At 38.1% G+C, this 18,231-nt stretch overlaps 1 protein-coding gene across 1 annotated transcript in view; it reads right to left on the bottom strand.

The window, feature by feature from the left end:
- TMEM117 (transmembrane protein 117) overlaps positions 1 to 18,231 on the bottom strand; it is a 299,423-nt gene that overhangs the window by 43,858 nt on the left and 237,334 nt on the right. The window contains exon 6 of the mRNA XM_075209075.1: positions 5,452 to 5,611. Within this exon, the coding sequence (XP_075065176.1) occupies positions 5,452 to 5,611 (160 nt within the window). The remainder of the gene's footprint in view (positions 1 to 5,451; positions 5,612 to 18,231) is intronic.

The following is an 18,231-nucleotide window of genomic DNA, read 5'->3' as shown; positions in this document are numbered from 1 at the left end:
TCATCGGGTCAGCGCTCCGCTGCTTTCATCTCAGCTACTGGTTATCAGACCGCCTCAACTCTCCCGTGTTCTCCAGGTGTCCAGTTCCATATACTACTGCTTCCTGAGTATTGCCTTGTTCTTGCTGGTCTACCTACCGTGCGCTGCACCAACTTGGTTATCGCTTCCATCTTCCAGTGGTCTCTCCTCCTGCCGGTCTTCAGCCGCTCAGGTATACCTGCACGTCTCTCTGACAGCCTGCTCTCCTGAACCGCGGTATGCATAGTTCTCATTGACTGTGCTTGTGTATTGCATATCTAGCTGGACTGAGTTTGTTCTCCTCCGGAGTTCCTATCCACTGAGACTATTGCTATCATTTGACTGTGTTTTCTATTTGCCTGGATAGTTATTGTGACTCTGTATATTTGTGCAGTGCTGCTCAGTTATTATTATATTGTGCATATCATCGTGGGATCAAGTTCTGTGTGCCCGTGTATACTCTGCATTGCATTCATCTCCCCGTGCTCCTCCTCACATCTATATTGCAGTGGTACAACTTGCTAGATGCAGACCACTGTCTCCTGTTCCCTGTGACACCAGTTTCAAGTATCCTCTCACATAGCAGTGGTACAACTTGCTAACGCAGACCACTGACTCCCCTGATACCTTCACCTGGATTCCATTCCTTCACCTAGACAGCGGTACAACTTGCTATACGCAGACCGCTGACTCTCACCACCTCCTTGTTACTCCTGGACATTCCTCCTCACTATAGCAGTGGTACAACTTGCTATCTGCAGACCACTGACTACCCTCACGTTTCCTTGTCCATCTAGTTCCTCGTGTACAGTTATCTACCTATTACCAGTGCTGCTAGTCATAGACTTTTCTCGAGCATTCTCTTACCATCTGCTGTCTCCTGTTCCGTGGTCATCCCGCTACCAGAGTACCATATTACCAACTATACTGCTCTGGTAAGTCCATCATCTGGTGATACCTGGGTAAAGACTCCTAGTGCCCGTGACAGAAAGGAAATATATGGTCTGTATAAGAATTTCAGGCTATTCCTGAATAGATTTTGATTCACACCCATATATGAATTTCAAATCTATTAGTATATACACTGTGTTTTGAGAGTGACCGCAGAAAGGAAGGGGCTAAAGGGGAAAGGACTTGGCTTTAAAAACCACGAAAAACTGTTGTAGTTTGCCAGACTAAGGCATTCAGTTGGTTGGTAAAGTCCAGTCCAACTTTCCTCTTTTCCTCAATGCAGAAATCAATTAATTACGTGTTTATATAAAAACTTTTGTATGATAGTGCTGTATGTCATTTTATTTTAAACATTGTAGCTATTTTGTCATATTAAAATCCATTTAATAACAATCTGTTTCTGTATTCTTAACAAATTCATGTGCTATTTAAGCTTGGTCATATATAGCGTTACCTAACTGAAATAGAATGTAATGTTTGGTTAATAATAATCCAATACTCATGGAGATCCATTGTTGTGTTTTGTTTGCTGGAATAAGGTAATTAATAAAGCTGGTGTGCGAATCTCAAGAACGCCACCAAACTTTTTTTCGGCCCATCTATGGAAAGGACGCTGGCTGAATGAGCATTGTGTCAAACTGGATGTTTTACCTGTAGAATCTTGATGTTACCTTTGTTGAAAAATAATAAAATCTCAAATTGTGTTAAAGCTGCGTATTAAGACAGGACCTGACTTGATGGCTGGAACATCTACCTCTTCAGAATAATCTTAAATACACAAATCCCTTTGAGACCTGTTCCACCTGTCTCTCTAGTCCCTCTGAATCTGGAGGATGCCAAAAAAACATTTCAGCATCAATACCATGGAAAAGATTGACTTTAAAAAGTTAGAGCAATGTTGTTGCAAAAGTATGTAGCTCTCACCCTACCTTTCTTGTCTCACTAATCTGAGTGTTTGCAAACAACCCTGACCATTTTCCAATAGGGATTTATTTAAATCATTCCAATAGCGAACAAAAAAATTAATATTTTGTTTTCAGTGTTATGACTGTTCTAATATTTCTCATTTTATTTCTGCACACAGTTGTAAAGAACACTATGTTGTGTTTAAAATTAACACCCTTATGTGCGTAGTATTTAGAGATTACAGTGCTCACTACTTAAGTACGAGCTAAAAATAGACTTTGTGGATCAAATTGACAAGGGAATTGTTGTGTCACACTATTGCTGACTGTACTTCATTTATATTTAGAAAACTTTAATCAATTATATGTAAAACAAAATACAAAAAAGGAATTTGATTATTATAACTACCTACCTTATCCACATGCTTAGATCTGCTTTCCTGTGTATGTCTCTAACCTCACCATTCCTTTTGATTCATATTTTCAATCCTAGTCCCTTCACAGATAAGTATTGATGCTGTCTCCTCTACCTACCTAACACCAGCAATACCAAAAAGTAGATCTGTCCTGCCTAGTTTACAGCTACCTATAAGTGATGTTCCCGACAAAAAGTCTGAGTTACAATATTGTTTGTACCACAGAATAAATAGCAAAAGTTACAAAATATTCTTGTAACACAAAGGAAATTGAGGGTTCTAAAATTGATCTTGTACTGTGGAAAAAGTTTTTGATACAAAATACAATTTGTGTTAGTAGATAATAATTTTATATCACAAAATTGATTTTGCATCAGAAAATACAATGTTCAAACACAATATACTTTTATTGCCCTTAAATATTTTACACTCATGATGTGCATATTTGGAGAAATTAATTAGATAGCAAAAGCAGGCATACAGTGATTATTTTTTGTGACACAATCACTTCACACAACCTAACCAGCAGGCATTTCCTTCCACGGATAGTCTGTGAGGAGTACAGTGACAGGCAAAGTGAAATGGGTGAGGTCCAAGGAAGAGAGAAGTGGAGTGAACACTGGCATAATTAATAAGAGTACTGCTAGTGTAATCAATGTAAGATTAGTGCCAGTGTGTGTTGACAATGCAGATTTTGTTTTGCAGTACAATAAAGTACACGCTCTATGCTATGCCAAATACACTTAAACCTTGACTTGGGCTTCCAAGCCGAGCTGGACTGAGCTATCCAGTCTCCCTGCTCATCTACAATATGTCACATTGTCCAGTTATGACATTCTGTTCATGGTAACCATATACACTTATACAGTCACCAAAGCAGTCTTCACTGCCTTACAAACACTGGGAGCAATATCACAGAGAGAAACAAAACAAAGGAAAACACTCCCCGAAGGTAAAGTAACTCTGATGATGGACTGATTTAATCATATTTCTGGCAAAAGCAGCAAGTACTTTATTACTTGAATGGCATCCAGACTCTATATAAAGCAAGTTTTATGTTTACAAAAGAAAATCACTGTGTTTTGTGAATGTACGTGTTACTTTTTAAAGATGCAAAGATTCAAACAAAAGACCAGGGCGCCGGCCAAGGTAATAGCGGAGAGCAACCCAGCTCAACTTGGCAACTAGAGTTGAAGTAATAGCAAATTATATAACCTTCTTGATTGAGCTTGTTGTTCCTCTGCCTAATAAAAGGAATTTTCAATTTTTATTATAAAAATTGTCAAACAGTCAAGTTTGGTAAAGGATGTCATTAATGGCATAGCATCACTGTCTGTAAGAAAAAGAGTGATCAAATCCAGCTGGACGCTATTTTAGACTCATAGTTCTCACATTGCTAATAAAATACCTAAAGGCAGAAGATACTAAAAGTCCCTCCTTTTGAGAGAATGTACACTCTCCATTTTTTCAGCATCTGCACCCTTAAAGTTGTTTAATTGTAATAAATAAAAAAATATACCCTCCAAATACATTTAACTGTTTTAAAATCATCCCTCCATTTATTAAATATATATTTTACTTTAGACTATTAATTGAAATTTATTGTGAGCGCTATTTAACAAACTCAATTACCTACTGCTTTCTGATGGGAGGTGTCTGCAGTGGCGAGGCTACCGCTGGAGCAGTCCATGCAGTTGCTATGAGTCCTGCCCATGCTGATGCTTGTCCATCCGCTATAGGTGCATGCACAGTACAGCATCCTTTGAGGCTTTCATATTCCAGAAATGGATCTGAACTTCAAGCCATGTGAACCAGCATTACCTGTCTCCCCAAATTTTGCTATTGGCCCTTTTATTGAGTGTTATACCCTGGATCTCCGCTATATGGAAGCAAGGTATAATGAATCGCTGTATAAAATGGCTGAAGAGAGACAGCGCTGTGTATGGATATATGTGAGCAGTTGCATCTATGCCTTGAGAAGATGCTATATATATATATAGCTATTCAATACCATTTATCTGTTCATCTGCTAATTTACTTCCATTTGATAGATGTTTACTTAAGACAGCATATTTATCACAATTTAACACAATCCATCTATTTATATTTTATGCGCTCTTAAGTTACATATATTTCTATACTTACCTATTTAAAAGCTTGTAATTCTTTAATATTCACTGTGGATCACTTTTGGGTATACATTTTCATTCAAATATAACCCAACCCTACCTCTAATTATATACGGAAACGGTGGGATTGAGAGTGGGTCACAAAGCGTGGATATCATTGGTTATTGTAGTGCCGCAATTAAAGTGTTATTATGAATTAGATGACAAAAATACATTTGATCTATCCATACACAGCATGCCTGATAATCCAGATATATTCATATTTCAATAAACAGCTAGAATATCAGCAATAACCTTGTATTCTTGTCAATCTGCATACATACTTGAGGACAAAATACTGTATACTGCAGTTACCATTAAATCACGAACATCTTCCCAGTACAAGCTCATTAAAACGAACATACCAGTATGCAGCATAATTTCATAAATTACAAAGAAGGAAAGTTCAAATGATTATTCATGAAAGAGACAGGTTCATTAAAGTTAACTGTGTCCAATCTACTGCCCCTAATGAATCAGTGAGATCACCAAGCAGTTTTATTAAATCTTTGCAAAGTTCAAATTGAGAAGCTAATCTTTGCAGTTATTCTTCTAAATACAGAAACAACTAGAATGAAATGTCTACAAGTGATTATACATTATTGATCATTTAAAATGCTTGCATTGTTTAACTATTTTTATTGAATTACTGTTATCTAATAAAGATAGGCTGTTTTTAGCCATGATTTATTATCCGCTTTAAACAAATTTATTTATAAATTTGGTTTGTACTTATTTGAATTATTTGGAGAAATCGTGACTTTTAAAAACAAGATATATCCTTTATAGTTCCCTTTGTGCAGAAACAATACGTTATAAAAGCAATGTTTTCTTATTCCCCTAAACAAATCTACGTAAGTCAAACAGTATACACAGTCATTCCCCTGGTGGACATGTCTGACATTTTATTGCGCAAATGTTTATTGTTAGCGTATATTTTCAGTGTTTGGTAGTATGCATATTTTGTGAACATAATAAATGTAAACTCCATACCTGCATAACAATAAGAAGGTCAAAAACCAAGATAAATGAAGCCAAAAAAGCTCTTGAGACCTCATCACTGGGTAAAAATCCACGATTCAGCTTGTCCCAGCTTATCCAGTCAGTAGTAATAATGACAACAACCACAGAGGTCAGGCTGAACAAAACAGTCCTAGAAGACAGGAAAGCATTACCTGAGCAGATTTTAAAAGGACACAATTTAGTGCTGCAAAACCAGCCAACTAAACAATACACCATATGATGCATGTATCTCTGAATTAGCATAGTCATTTACACATAGTCTCTTTAGAAAACAGAGCTGGCATTTTCAATGTAGTGGGATATATGTACTTAAACACTAGGGGCCTAATTCATTAAGGAAAGGAAAGCAAAAAAATTAATAACTTTGAACCTTGGCAAAACCATGTTGCAATGCAAGCAGTTCAAATGAGATTATTATTTTGCACAAATACTGGCTGTTTTTTCATGTAGGACATAAATACTTGATAGCTCTATTTTTACACTGACATTAAAAGTAAATCCAATCCCAATTATAAATTTGTCATCACATTTTTAATGTACCTCCCCCTCCAATACAACATACTCATTTCTCTTGCTTTACTTTCCTTAATGAATCAGGCACTAGTTGTCCTAAATGTCCTACAATGTCTATTTTTTTTTTAATAAAGTGATGGGCATAGTATAATAAATCAAAATCTGCTTCTACCTATAAATAGACTACATTCAAGCATACATGATAATAAACCAAACAAGATATTTAGTCATTAGGGAGAGCAAGACAAAACAAGGAGTACGTTTTTTCCTGGACAAACCATGTTACAATGCAAGGGGTGTAAATTACTTCATTATTTTGCACATAAGTTAAATACTGGCTGCTTTTTCATGTAGCACACAAATAACTTTATTTTTACACTGAAATTTAAAGGTGATCTAGGACATGCCCTACACCAACTATAAATCCGTTCCTGCATTTTAAATTCCACCCCTACCCCCTCTAATGCAACATGGTATTGTCAGGATGAAAAAGTTAATCATTTTTTTTTGCTTTGCTCTCCTTAATGACTCAGGCCGTTAGTGTGTTGCCTGAGTATATGTCACGCTACTACATAAATGGCTTGAGGCATGCTCCTGATAAATCAATGCTATAATGATCTATATTTATCTTTACTTGTATGGACCAAAGGACCCTGCACTGAGCTCTATAGACATTTATGCAAATGTGTGACAACAGAGCACAGGAACTAGTCTGGAAGGAGAAATCAGATAAGTGGGCACTAAGGCAAGGCTTGTAGAGACTGAACAATCAGAAGGAATAATCCACCTTTAACACTCCGATCTGCTAAGTTACATCTCCCACTAAATATCATGAGGACCACAACAATGCTTCTTACAGTGTGACACTCTTTCACTAAAATGTTATAATTGTCCCTAGATATGAAAGATTCAATACATAGTTTACTGCTCTGGGCAAACACAATAAATTATAGGGGCTTCCCCAGTTTTTTTTTTACAGCAAATGGATTCTTATATTTAGAATCAATAGGCAGGACAGCTAGATGCCGACATGAGTTTTCGATCTTTAATGACTAATGTATTGGTTTACACTCAACCTCCAGCAACTTTTATGGCATACATGTCTCTCTGGTTCTTGTCTCTGCTTTTCAGTGATATCTTTATATAATCAGAGCTATTTACTTCAACTGTCCTTGAAAATGACTTTGCTCTATTGTGATACCTTCAATACAACTGTATCCAGATATCAGTTTGGTGTATTATCATGTGGAAACAAATATAAACAACTGCCTGGTAATATAAATTTACTAATCAGGGGGTTGGGAATATACAAAAATGCAATTTTCACAAGTTGCAGTGGTTATATATAAGTTAAACTAAATTCCTCTGAAGATGAAAAATCCCTTGAACTCTGGTCACCAAGCAAAATAAGATATGGTTAGTTATTTTACAGTAATAACCATATATTTAAATTAATGTTAAATGTAATAGCTATTCCTAAACCACACCCTAATAGCTGCAACTCTGGCTCAAATCAGGACTCAGACTTGTGCTTGGAGAGATATATGTAATGCATGCTTAAACCACCACTATTCTTGCTGACAAAGCATATATCTTTACATGCCCTTGACTTTGGATCTAATTTCTGAGGGTATTAGAAATATGCAGCGCTGACGAGAAGTTGAACAAGCTGATTCAATCAAATTAATACAATTTTTATGCTTAGCTTTACAAGTCTGCAGAGATCATAAAGTATTGTGCTGATAATATACCAAGAGTCTTTTCTCTCTTTTTTTTTTTTAAACTTAATGTCAAATCGAAACTTCTTTATTGCGTTCTTATTTTGAGGATTAAAAGTTATATATTTGTTATACAGGATGATTCAAAAGTCGCAGTACACCCTTTTATTTCAAAAACTCTACAGGAATTGGACCGATTGGCCGATTTAAAGATGGCGCCCATGTTTGGTACATACCGTAAAAGATAGACCACGTCACCCATACCTTACTGGAGTATTCAGGTTTCCCAATTTCCTGTAGAGTTTTTGAAATAAAAGGGTGTACTGCGACTTTTGAATCACCCTGTACTTCTCTAAATGCCTGTCTCCCTTTAAAATGGTATAGCAACTGAACTGAATACAAATTGACCGCTTTTTAGCCCTATTGGTTAACAGAGAGCAACAAAAAACATTACATAGAATGTTATGTACTTAATAAGCATATAAATCAAGCTAAATAACAATCTTGAGCTACAGCAGATGTTGATAGCAGTGTTTTCTAGTGAGGTCAAATGGAAGCCAAACTGATGCATGGAACAAAAGGGAAAGTGAAGAATTGAAGGGAAAATGGAATTAAATAATGCTAAGCAACACGTGAAATGGAAATAATGAAAATACCTTACACCCACACACAGAATAAAGAAATGTACTTTCACAGGGAACATTAATGTAAACATTTTAGGTGGCAAGGTATTAGAAATGAACTGCATGAGAGACAAGCTGTATTTAACAGTTAGAGACACAACACAAATCTCAAATCAACTTTTCTGGCCTCATAAGTTGTGCTTCTATGCCATACTTGCCAACTCTCCCGGAATGTCCAGGAGACTCCCGCATTTCGGGTGAGTCTCACGGACTCCCGGGAGAGTATGGCAATCTCCCGCATCGGGCAGAATTTGGACCAAATTGCAGCGATTCACCAGAAATTGCGGCGATTTGGCCCCGCCCCCGCTGTAAAATGACGTGTTTTGCGTCAGTACGTCAAGGGGGCTAAAATGACGAGATTTTCGGAGCCCCGCCCCCTGCACGCCCACCTTCCCTCGGCATCTCCCGGATCATACTTGCCATAAGTTGGCAAGTATGTTCTATGCTTGTAACTGATATCAGGAGAACAAGAGTTAGAAATACACAGGAAGACGGAAAAGGTGAAAAGAAAGAGTGGATATGTGAGAAGTAGCTGGAGAAAGGTGGAAATGTGAATTGGGTGAAAGGGGAGAATACAGAATTGTGGAAGGTAAGCTTACTATAGTAAATAAAACAGGAAGATAAAATCAAAACACATAAAGAAGCAAGAACCTTAGGACCAGGGATGGGTTTATACAAGATGCTTCTTTAGGTATTTTGAGTATATATTCATTTTCTAGTCCATCTAACAGCCCTGGCATTATTTGCATGGAGAAGAGCAGTGATCAGCAACAGGCGGCCCTCTGAGCCTTCACCTGCGGCCCTCAGCTCCTTCCTGCTGTATTGTCAGATTTTGTTTGTATAGCTTGTAACACTTGCTTAATATGCCTGCTATGTTATTACAGGTAGGTGTCTTCGATTAAATGTATTGAAATTTATTACAGAGATTAAGGGTAATGTGCAGCCCTTTTGAAGTGTATCAGGTAACCCATCACTGGAGTAAAGAGTGATTGGAAAAGACCAAATGGCAAAAAAGTACATATATATCAAAGCCATTTACATTATGAAACCATGGACTGTGCTACTCTAAACATGTTCCTTGTTTGTCTGTACAGCATATACTGATTCAGACCACTATAAAGATTTAATAAACAATTTACACCTTTCATGCACATGTTCCTATAATGTAGTAATTGACACAAACACACATGTTAAGGATGCATTTACTTTAGTCAAAGGTAGGAAAACAAGTTAATATTACACAATCTGATTGTAACTATATGAAAAAAACAGATAAAAAATAATCACTTAATAAGTAGTTACCTTCTTTAAGTATACATCAATGAGATAGGCATTTCACTTTACAAATGACAAATTCACTCAATGAATACGTAAGCATAACAAAATACTTCTACTATAATAGAGGGACGTTCTTCCATTCCCACAAAGAAGCCAGAATCACGGAACACAGATAATATAAGCCAAATGCAAAGCTTGGCAGACATTCTGCTGGGTAAAGTGGCCATCATGAAAATGCGGCTCATCAATTCACTAGGCTCTACAAACTTAGAAATACTGAAGTGTCTCACTGGTGTCACTGCATACACAGGTGATGTCAGTATGTTTTTTTAACTTGTCTTAAATAATTGTTCCCAAAAATGTATATTTTTTTATTACCACACAAATATCTAACCCGCCAACTAAATCCAAAATAAGTGGAACATTCTCGATAGAGATGGTGAAAAAAAAGTAGCAAAATTAACTAATGCTAGCAAGATGAAGAGTGTAATTACATATGAAATATATAATTGCTTTGTTTATTTGAGACAGGAAACAACACCAATAGTTACTATGTCATCTTTGTTGTATTAGGAAATATTGTTCTATGATCTTCATAAAAATGTCCATATATCCAATACAAATAGCACATATGAGTACAGGACCAGTTGATTTTACTTTATTATCGTCCAGAACTTTTAATATAGGCAACTGAAATGATCCTGCAGATGTCAACAAGCGACTGCCAACATTTTTATTATTACATTTCTAATTCATCCTCTGATACTTATTAATCTTTTTATATTAGAAAAGCTAGTTAGTGTAAGCATTTACAAGAACTGAACTTCCCAACAATTCTTTACTATAGTAATGTTTTGTAAGTGCCGGAATGGCATTTGAGAAACTATGCAGTAACTCTTATAAACTGTTCCTTTTGTTCTAGTATGTTAAAACATTTTAATGTTTCTTGCCACAAGAATTTATATAGTAATATTTTTATATAGTTATATAGTTTATATTTCAGTAGTAATAAATATTAATCAACTAACTTAAATATGTATCCCTTTAACTATGTACCATGAGAGATTTAACTTTTCGGCTTGGGTAATTTCCCCCTTCATGGGTAGGCTAAGTCCCCTGCTTTGGTGACGTGCCACACTTCACAGGGAAGCACTTTTTAATTTCCTGGGGAATAAAAGTAGATTTTATATTATATTTTTATAATTAAAAAATGTTCCATTTGGCAGAATAATAAAATAAATAGCATTTTATTTTATGGGCATTATATAGGAAAAAAGAGAAAGACAAAGAACCCTACTTGCTGTTATGCAATTAGTATGCCATTATTTACCCCATAATTTATACAAATAAGTGTTCATTATTCAATCACTCATACCATTATAGGATCCAGGGGCAAATGTCTACTTTAGTTTACATATTTCTGTTTAAACCTTATGCTGTGTAGCCACAGCACTTGGGTTCAATGTGCCCAAATGCAGTAATCCTTCAAGTTAAGTAAAGGGTATAGATGGGGCTGGCACCTTATGGGCAATGATGGGGTGACCTTCATTCTGTATGGCATTTGTGCATGTTGAGTGTTACACACAATGAATTATGTGGTTTCATTGAACAGAGGAGGGGTTAGGGAAAACATACAATTTTTTTATTTTAACATTTTAAAAATCTATATATTTTATTACATCCAGCTTTTTTTAACTAGTTTTTCAATTTGAGAAACCTGTTAAAGTAAGGAAAGGGTCTGAAGGATCTCCCCTGCACATTAAAACTATTAGCTGTGGTTTCGCCAACTCTCTAATAGAGGACTGTGAGAATATAAAAAGGCAGTGGGAGATTATAAATCAGCTAACAACTTGATGCAAAATCAATCAGATATTGTAATTCATTATTCTAAGCTGCCTTAAGCTGTTCAAAACAAAAATTGTATCTCATTATTAGTGCTACAGTATAATTGTGCTATTTGCACCACATTATCAAACAATCCTTAAACAAACCACTGGTCAGACAAACAAAACGAAAAGAGATCTGATAATCCATCTTATTCTACAAGCCAGATGGTATGATTAAATTATTGACTACCCATGTGCAATAAAGGAGTCACTGGTGGCAAAAGCTTAATTTATAACCTTTTTAAAAGAAGTGGCCAAGTACTGCAAATTAAATTCGGAATGAATGTATAGAGCCCTAAGTATTACTAGGAGTGTCCAGTTAGACTACATAGTATTCACCTTCACAGGCACATCTTTTAGAAAACCTTTAGCGGCTTTAGAGTGCTCTTGACCTTCACTGAATGTCACCACAATACTTCACTGATTAAAATGTAATGTTACACAGCACAGCATGCTCCATTATATCCACGTATAGTTTAATTGTATAGCCAGTGCTGGCATTAGACATTGCACATAAATATTTAGGTGGTTTAACATGTTACTTAAGACAACACCATGGATGTGTTGAAAATGTGGGCACAAAAATAGCATTCAAAACAATCGTACACCCAAATGCAGTATTGCAATTTGTGTATGAGTTGCAATGTGTACACCATCATATCAATAAGGAATTGTGTTTTCTCAGCCAATTATGGTATGTTTAGAACACATATCATGTCTTGTTTCATACTTGTGGTATCCCAGAGATGCCCAGGAAATAGAGCAATATTACTAAATCTCTAGCTGCTATAATGTATTAAAGGTACACACATACAAAGCAAACATTGATCTAACATCAATACCACCCTTAACTACACCCCCACCCCTAATATCAGCACAACCAATTATAATTTCAAATAACCCTATCTTTTCCTCTCTTTTCACATCAAAAATGCATACAGCAACTGGTCTTTCTCTAATAGATTTTCAGCCCTCCCAAAAAACAATCAGCACTGACAGTCTACTTGGTTGCTGATGCATGAAATAAAACTAGAGATACTCAGACTCGGTTCCCCGAGAACCGAACACACCCGAACTTAGAAGATCCCAGTACCGATCGAGCCGGCTCGGAATTGAAAACGAGGCAAAAAGTCATTGTTACGTCATCGGATCTCGCGAGTTTTGAATTGTATAAGTGCCGCCCTCCATGGCCATCCAACGCCATTTCACAGAGGGACACAAAAGGGGTAGCACAGTTCTTGGCACTCTCTAATGCAGTTGGCAAGCGTCATAGGTAGAAAAGAAAGAGGAGGGGTAGCAGTGTTCTTCAAAGTCTCCAGTGACATTCAGGAGAGCTCCATTGCTAATTGTCATTGCTGAAATAGAAATAATAGGGCTGGCAGGCTTGGCAGTCACATTGTACTGAGTTATATAGGTAACAAACAAAGAGGAGAGCTCCATTGCTAATTGTCATTGATGAAATAGAAATAATAGGGCTGGCAGGCTTGGCAGTCACATTGTACTGAGTTATATAGGTAACAAACAAAGAGGAGAGCTCCATTGATAATTGTCATTGCTGAAATAGAAATAATAGGGCTGACAGGCTTGGTCTTAATCTGGTTACATTTTCCTGTACCATAGCTCACTCAGAAACAGGAGAGGTGACAGGGTTCAGTGCTGAAACAGAAATTGAAATAATAGGGCTGTCAGTGTTCTTAAAAGTCTCCAGTGACATTCTACTGTGCCATAGCTCATACAGTAACAGGAGGGGTGGCATTGTTCTTGTCACAGTCATGATGATACTAATCCCTCTAGCTCATGTGCTAAAGTCTATGTTCAAGTGCATAGTTGTTTTAAATCAGGAAAACAAAAATGTAAATATAAAGCTTGTACCTTTTGAAAGAAAAAACACCTCTCTAATAAGGGTGAACGTTTACTGTTGAAAAACATAAAATTGCCAACATGCCATTCTACCTAAAATATTACCAAGCATACCAGCATCAGCTAGCTCCCTTCTCTCAGCTAGATATCAGCACCTGCAATCTACACAATAATCATATTCACCCTCATCAGTGTGTACATCATCCTCAAACAATATTAATTCATCCCCGCTGGAATCCACCATCACAGAAGTCTGTGTAATTTGATGTAATGGCCTTCCTTATGGAATTTGTAGTTCATTTTATGGAAGAGCTGTCATGAATCTTGGGCAATTCCTTTAGACCAGACCAAATGTTGTGCAGACTCATCTGCATCACCACTGGGTGTCTTGGGAAAGCTAAGTTTATTCTTAGCAGCAACTTCCAGAGATTATGAAGGAGGAGACTTCATTGTGTCATGTACCACTTGAACTGTCAGCTTGCTGACCAGGAGCTCATTGCATCTTTTGAGATCTGGGCCAATTGGAAAGAAACAGAAGACATAGCTCTTAAACCTAGGATCAAGCACAGCTTCTAAAATGTAATGATCCGATTTCAAGATGTTGATAACTCTTGGTTCCTGGCAAAGCGAATAAAGTACTTAATCTACAAGTCCAACATAAATGGCGGAATTGCTTTGTTTCATTTCCTCCTTCAATTTCTCTTGTTGCTTTCCAAAAAGTCTAATTAGGGGAATCACTTGACTGAAGCCAACAGTGCCTGCACTCTCTTCACAGGTGACTACTTCAAGTGGTTTCAGCACCTTGCACAACACGGAAATTATTCTCCACTTCGCTGGACTAAAGTACATTCCCCTAAATTCTATTCTTCTTGCAGCTGCTGATTCTCCTACATGCTGTTGCAGATTGACGAATTGACCCTGAATATTTCGGGACACAGACAGCATCTCCTGCATGTCATTGTCATTTTTTAAAAAGTACTGTACCACCAAGTTGATTGTGTGAGCAAAACAGGGAATGTAATGGAATTCACCTCGCTAATGCTCTAACAATATTGGTGGCGTTATCAGAAATCACATATCCTCAGGAGAGTCCAAGCAGGATTAGCCATGTTGCAATGACATCCCTTAGTTTTTCAAACAGGTTGTCAGTGGTATTACCTGACCTGCGCCTTGTCTCATCTCTGAAAACCACCTCTCACTCCTGCCTTCAAGACTTCTCCCGTGCTGCTCCCCACTTATTGAATTCCTTACCAAGCTCAATCGGACTTTCCCACAGTCTTCAAATCTTTATATGCTCTTTGAAAACCCATCTCTTTTTTAGAGGTGACCTTATCCTAGATAACACTATTCAGACTAATGCACCCTCACAACTATCCCAATCTCCACTCTGAGCCACACTCGCTCCTCTTGTTTCAGCTGTGCCCCCGTCCCTTTAGAATGTAAGTTTTCTAATGAGCAGGGTCCTCCATACACTTTGATTTCATGTCTCCATTCATTTTCTCTGCATTGTCTGTTCTTGTTTTACGTAGGTCTTGTTTTATGTATGTCCTTGTCTTCCCCACTGTACGGCGCTGTGGAGCATTGCAAATCTACAATAATAATAATAATAATATTAAATAATAATAATAATAATATGCCTCTTAGTGAAGCAGATTGTAGCCTGTCTCTGAAAAATGTGACGTTCTTGGGTAGAAGCTGCTGCTGTTCCTGCTGGTGAAGGTGAATCACCAACCCAGTGGGCTATCACAATCATATAATCTTTAGTTTGCCCACATACCTGTGGTTAAGTGTACAGTGGGTAGAATGGCATTTTGGAGCCCAATAATTACATTTTTGCAAACCTTCTGGTAGAGGTGAGGAATAGCTTCTCTAGTAAAATGGTGTCATGATGGCATTTGGTAATGGGGACAGAAGAACTCAAGTAACTGTCTAAAACCAGCTGCATTAATAGTGGATATTGGACGCAGATCTAATACTAGCAGTCACCATGACGTCTGTGATCCGCTTTGCGACTGGGTGACAGCTTTCATACTTGCTTCCTCTTGCAAAGGATTGTTTAACAGTCAATTGTTGTAAACTACTAGTAGTCTTCTTCTTGGTCTGCTTCTGGGTTGAAGAACCACCCCCAGAACAGGAGCAGCAGCAGTGGGCCGAACGCTCAAGGATTCTTCTGAGGAGTCCTGGATAGGGGAGGAGTCATCTCGCCTTAGAAACTTGGATGCAGGACTAACTCCGATCACTTGTGAGGATGTTGATGATGAAGGTGTTGGGGGTGTAGAGTGCAGGTGCTGGGATCTAGCTGACAGATGGGAGGTAGCTGATGCTGGACTGCTTGTTGTTATTTTTTAGCATAAGTTTCTGATTTTCACAATAGCTTTCCATGAACTCGTCTCAAATGGCGTAACATGGAGGAGGTTCCTAGATGGTTAAGGTTCCTACCTCTACTGACTGTGGCTTTACAATGCTACAAATGGCTAGACAACTGTTGGCAGGATTTGTGTAAAAATAATTGCACACATAAAAGGTGGATTTTTGGTCTTATGCCCAGGCATAACAATGGCCTTCTTATCACTGGCAAGAACTGCTGCAGTCTTTTTTTGAAAGTGTATGAAAATAATATTGTGACCTGTGAGGTGGTCAAAATTGACTGCAAATGACTGGAAATTAGTGTTATTGAGGTTAATAATAATGTAGGGGGGGGGGGGACAAAATTATGTGATTTTAGCAAAAAAAAAAAAAAAAAAAAAGTGGGGGTTTTAGAACAAAATAGGGATCCAAAACCAAAACACAAACTTAATCCAGATCCAAAACCAAAACCAAAACCAGGACATGGGGGTCACTGAATATCTCTAGGTAAAACATCATTATACACATACTACTAGCATTAAACATACAACAATCAATTATGGCAATAATAGATTTCTTTATTTTCTATAACTTTTTTTTTTAAAATACTTTTTAATGATACATCTACACAAAGTAAATGTTGATTGTGTTATTACTACTTGCCCAAAAATAGTAGTGTTACAATGTTTGAAAGCTGTAACGTGTTTGATACATGCACATCACAATATACACACTGCTTTTCATCAATGTAAACAACCATTTATTTGTAGAATATTTTAGTCAGCATTTGGCACAATTTCCTTAATACTGAAACTGCAAAGTTACAAATATATCTATAAAGTTATGATAATAAAGTGCCAACGTATTTAAATTTTTATAGCAGACCTGTTACACACTGATTTAAGTTAAAGAAGATATCCATTCAATTTTTAAGAACAATTTACTATATTCCCCAAAAAGCTCCAGGGTGGGGGGGGGCGATAAGGGCGTTTGCCCCCCCCCCCCCTCCTTCAGCAGTGGCTTGCTGCCGACAGCTGCACACTATGTGTAGGTCTGTTCGGCAAAGACAGGTAGGTAGTGTGTGCTGCCCAGCTGCTCTGATTGTCAATCAAAAAGGGGGGCAGGGACTAAATCGCCCCCCTGTACAATACAATTATAGATCCGCCCCTGATGAGATCTGCACAAATGTATTACATTTTCTGATACCTTGTGATTGAAAAATAGCACTTAAATCGATCAGCTTCAAATAGGGTCAGAGAGCAAGGGTTAACTATTTTAGGGAAAGCTCCAACATTCCTGTAAATAGGAAAATCTAAAAGTAGTCATAGCTGCCTGGCAAGTTCTGTTGTGTTAAATAGGGAATTGTGAGATATCAGAGTATTACACTGATACAGCAGCTGTACTCTCTAGTCACAACGAAAGTGTCACTCACCGGACCGTGAGTGCCTCTGCGCTGGTGCGTGGTTCTCTCTCCTTCCTGCCGGCGCCTGTCCTGAGCCGCGGCCATCTTGATGGTCTGCGCATGCGCAGAATCCATGAACTCTTATGACCTTGCTTTTAACCTAATTGGTGGATCAATCACCTCTCCCTATTTAAGGCACCTGTGGCCATGGTATCGTTGCCTGATCTTGAGTCTCATTCCCTGTGAGTCTCTGGAGGTGTCTCCTGTGTCCTGCTCGTATCTTCAGTTTCCTGCTGGATACCCGCTCTGCTCATCGGCGGTTCCCATACCCGCTACTGACTCCTGTGTCCTGCTCGTGTCTTCAGCTGTCTGCTGGATTACCTGCTCTGCTCACCTGCGGTTCCCATACCCACTACAGTCTCTCGGCTCTCCTGCTGTGCCTGCATATCCGCTTTGGACAAGCTTCTATACTCAGCAGCGGTATCCATACCCGCTATAGACTATTAGCCGTTACGCTGCATATCTGTTTGAACAAGCTTCTCTACTCAACAGCGATATGCATATTTGTTATTGACTATCAGTTGTTATCCTGCATATCCGCTTTGGACAAGCCTCTCTACTCAGCAGCGGTATACATACCCGCTATAGACTATTAGCTGTGACGCTGCATATCTGTTTGGGACTAGCTCCTCTGCTCTCCAATTGTATTTATACAGTTATAGACTCTTATCACTCCTCCACTTATCTGCACCTGGACAAGTCCTCACCTCATCACAGCAGTGGTACAACTTGCTATATGCAGACCACTGACTCTCCCGCTACCTACCTACACCTGGGCAAGTCTTCCCTTCACAGCAGTGGTACAACTTGCTATACGCAGACCACTGACTCTCCCGCTACCTACCTGCACCTGGACAAGTCTTCTCATCACAGCAGTGGTACAACTCTCTATACGCAGACCACTGACTCTCCCGCTACCTACCTGCACCTGGACAAGTCTTCCCTTCACAGCAGTGGTACAACTTGCTATCCGCAGACCACTGACTCTCCCGTTACCTTCCTTC

The sequence above is a fragment of the Mixophyes fleayi genome, chromosome 4 (assembly GCF_038048845.1).
Source record: "Mixophyes fleayi isolate aMixFle1 chromosome 4, aMixFle1.hap1, whole genome shotgun sequence".
NCBI classification, from domain to species: Eukaryota; Metazoa; Chordata; class Amphibia; order Anura; family Limnodynastidae; genus Mixophyes; species Mixophyes fleayi.
Note: the sequence above shows the minus strand (reverse complement) of the source record. Positions and strands in the feature narration are given on the sequence as shown.